At 41.6% G+C, this 2,762-nt stretch overlaps 1 protein-coding gene across 1 annotated transcript in view; it reads right to left on the bottom strand.

Moving 5' to 3' along the window:
• Positions 1 to 2,762, bottom strand: part of nox5 (NADPH oxidase, EF-hand calcium binding domain 5) — a 94,261-nt gene that overhangs the window by 66,666 nt on the left and 24,833 nt on the right. Inside the window, exon 6 of the mRNA XM_043677192.1 lies at positions 1,845 to 2,055. Coding sequence (XP_043533127.1) covers positions 1,845 to 2,055 — 211 coding nt within the window. The remainder of the gene's footprint in view (positions 1 to 1,844; positions 2,056 to 2,762) is intronic.

Here is a 2,762-nt window from a genome sequence, read left to right as displayed (position 1 = left end):
CACTGGCCACTCGGGTGTTTTCCTATCTTCCTGGTGGTGGAATTTGGAAAAAAAAATATTTAAACAGGAATGTCACTTTGTGTCTTTCACTGTGTCTCCCACCTGCACACACACACAAAAAAAAAAAAAAAAAATAACCAGGAGATCACACACACCATGGGTGCTGGGGAAAAAAATAAGCACTACCGCATAAACAAAAAAAGAAAAAGAAAGGAAAAAAAGAAAAAATAAACAGGTGATTAGGTGGGTAGGGGCGGGCTTCCTTAGAGGTTGGAAGGTGGGAGGGGTGGGGGCTTGCTGACAAAAATAAAAAAATATATAAACAGGTGTGTGGGCGCCGCAGGGAGTGGAGTGCATCATTTCTCCCTCCAATTCTATTTTGATTTAGTCCCTACCCTCCCCTTCACTGTTTTGATCACACAGCACTGTCCTTTGATGTGAAGGGCAGTGTTTGTCACTGGCCATCCGGGTGTTTTCCTATCTTCCTGGTGGTGGAAATTGAATAAAGATTCGTGCACTTTGTGTCTTCCACTGTGTCTCACACCCGCGCACACACACCATGGGTGCTGGGGATAAAATAAGCAGTACCGCACTTAGGTGGTAGTGTGGGGGTTAAAAAAAAAGAAAGGAAAAAAAAATCAGGAGAAAGCACTAAAAAAAAGCACTACTGCACTTAAAAAAAAATAAACAGCTTGAGCATCAGGGATACTGACACCTGGTGTCTGACTCTGTATCAGTCAAGGACTGCTCTTGTAAGTAAAAGGTTTCTTGGTGATGGGATACCAGCTTCTGCAGACTTACTTCAATTCCCTTACTGATTTAAAAAGCTGTCTACCTCAGTCTTTAATATACTTAACATCCCTGCCTCAACAGTTCTCTGCAATAAAGAATTCCACAGATTCACTATCCTCTGAGAGAAGAAATGTCTCCTCATCTCTTTATTAAATGTGTGACTTTATTCTGAGATTAAGCCCTCTGGTCCTCGACACTCCCACTGGATACTCTCTGTATCTACCCTGTGAAGTCCCTTAAAAGTCTTGTATGTTTTCATAAGGTCATCTTTCAGTCATCTAACCTCCAATGAGCACAGGCCCAACCTACCCAACCTCTCCTCATAAGACAGTCCCTCCATACCCAGTATCAACGAGCAAACCTCCTCTAGACTGCTTCCAATGCCAGTTTATGTTTTCTTAGATAAGGGGCTCAAAATTGTTCACAGTATTCCAACATGGTTGCATTAAAAATACTTTTTTTTCTTCTGTATTCACTTGTGGGATGTGGACATCACTGGCATTTATTGCCCATCCCGAGTTTACCTTGAGAAGGTGGTGGTGAGCTGCCTTCTTGAACCACTGTAGTCCACCTGCTGTGAGTTGACCCACCATGCCATGAGCGAAGGTAATATTAAAAATATTGCACTTTCTCTATTTTCTTTGAACAGTTGAATAGTTATAAAGAAACAATGATGGCAGAGAAAGGTTGCTTGACTGAATGGGGCATTTGGAGATGAGGACGTCCAAATATTGAAAGTTGAACCTTCAGGAAAAGAGCCAACTGAGTCGGCAACTTTACTGCACCTGGCAGTATTGAGTTAGTTATTGTCTGGGTTATATTTCAGGTAAAATCTTTGTCTTCTTTGCCTCAATAATCAACTTATCAACAATCTAAGAAGGATATTTATTCCTATATTGGCATAACAAATATGGTTGCTGTGTCCAGCAATCTTATGAGGTGTTACAGTGAGGCTGAAAATTCAGTCCATAAAATACCAGCAATTTTTTTGCTAATTTTTTTTGGCTAAGTAGGAAATTGGATTGAAGCTAACTTCATTCTTCCATCATTACCTTATTGTCAGGTTTTCCATTACTTCTGGAAAGTTCTCCAGTTCTTCCTTGAGCTCCTCAAAGGTAATGGCGCCACTGTTGTCTTTGTCAGCTGACTCGAAGAGAGCCATTGTGAGATCATCAAGCTTTTCCTCTGGTAAGGAAATGGCACTTTCCCGTAAACAGGATTTGAGGACGATGCGTAACTCATCTGGGTCTATGGAACCACTGCCTGTGAGTCGACAGTTACCACAATAGAGGTAAAAACAATGACTGCAGATGCTGGAAACCAGATTCTGGATTATTGGTGCTGGAAGAGCACAGCAGTTCACACAGCAGCATCCAATGAGCAGCTTTTATTCCTGATGAAGGGCTTTTGCCCGAAACGTCGATTTCGCTGCTCCTTGGATGCTGCCTGAACTGCTGTGCTCTTCCAGCACCACTGATCCAGTTACCACAATAGTAAATCAGGGCTGTTATTGGATTATGGAAGATTACAGGATGAATTAAGAGAATTTACTTTTTTAGAGAGAAATATACTGTTTCCAACTATTGAGGGATCTAAAACAAGACATTATTAATATAAAACTAAAAGTCATCCAGTGTTCAAATCTCTCAGTGGCTATGTCTCTCCTTCTCTGTGTAAATTTCTTTCAGTCCTACACCTTCTCAGATCTCCGCATTCCTCCAGTGTGCATTCCTAATTTATTTGACTCCAAGTTTGGCAGCCATGTCTTCTACTGATGAAATGTGTGTGTGTGTGTGTGTTAGTGTATGCATCTGTGTGTGTGTGTGTACATACGTGTGTGTCTGTGTCTTTGTATATGTGTCTGTGTGTGTCTGTGTTTCTGTGTGCCTGTGTATCGTTGTGTCTGTGTGTGTGTGTGTGTCTGTGTGTGTGCATCTCTGTTTGTGTGTGTGTCCATGTGTGTGTGTGTG

This window comes from Chiloscyllium plagiosum, chromosome 36, assembly GCF_004010195.1.
Source record: "Chiloscyllium plagiosum isolate BGI_BamShark_2017 chromosome 36, ASM401019v2, whole genome shotgun sequence".
Lineage (NCBI taxonomy): Eukaryota > Metazoa > Chordata > Chondrichthyes > Orectolobiformes > Hemiscylliidae > Chiloscyllium > Chiloscyllium plagiosum.
This window is presented reverse-complemented; position numbering and strand designations above follow the sequence as displayed.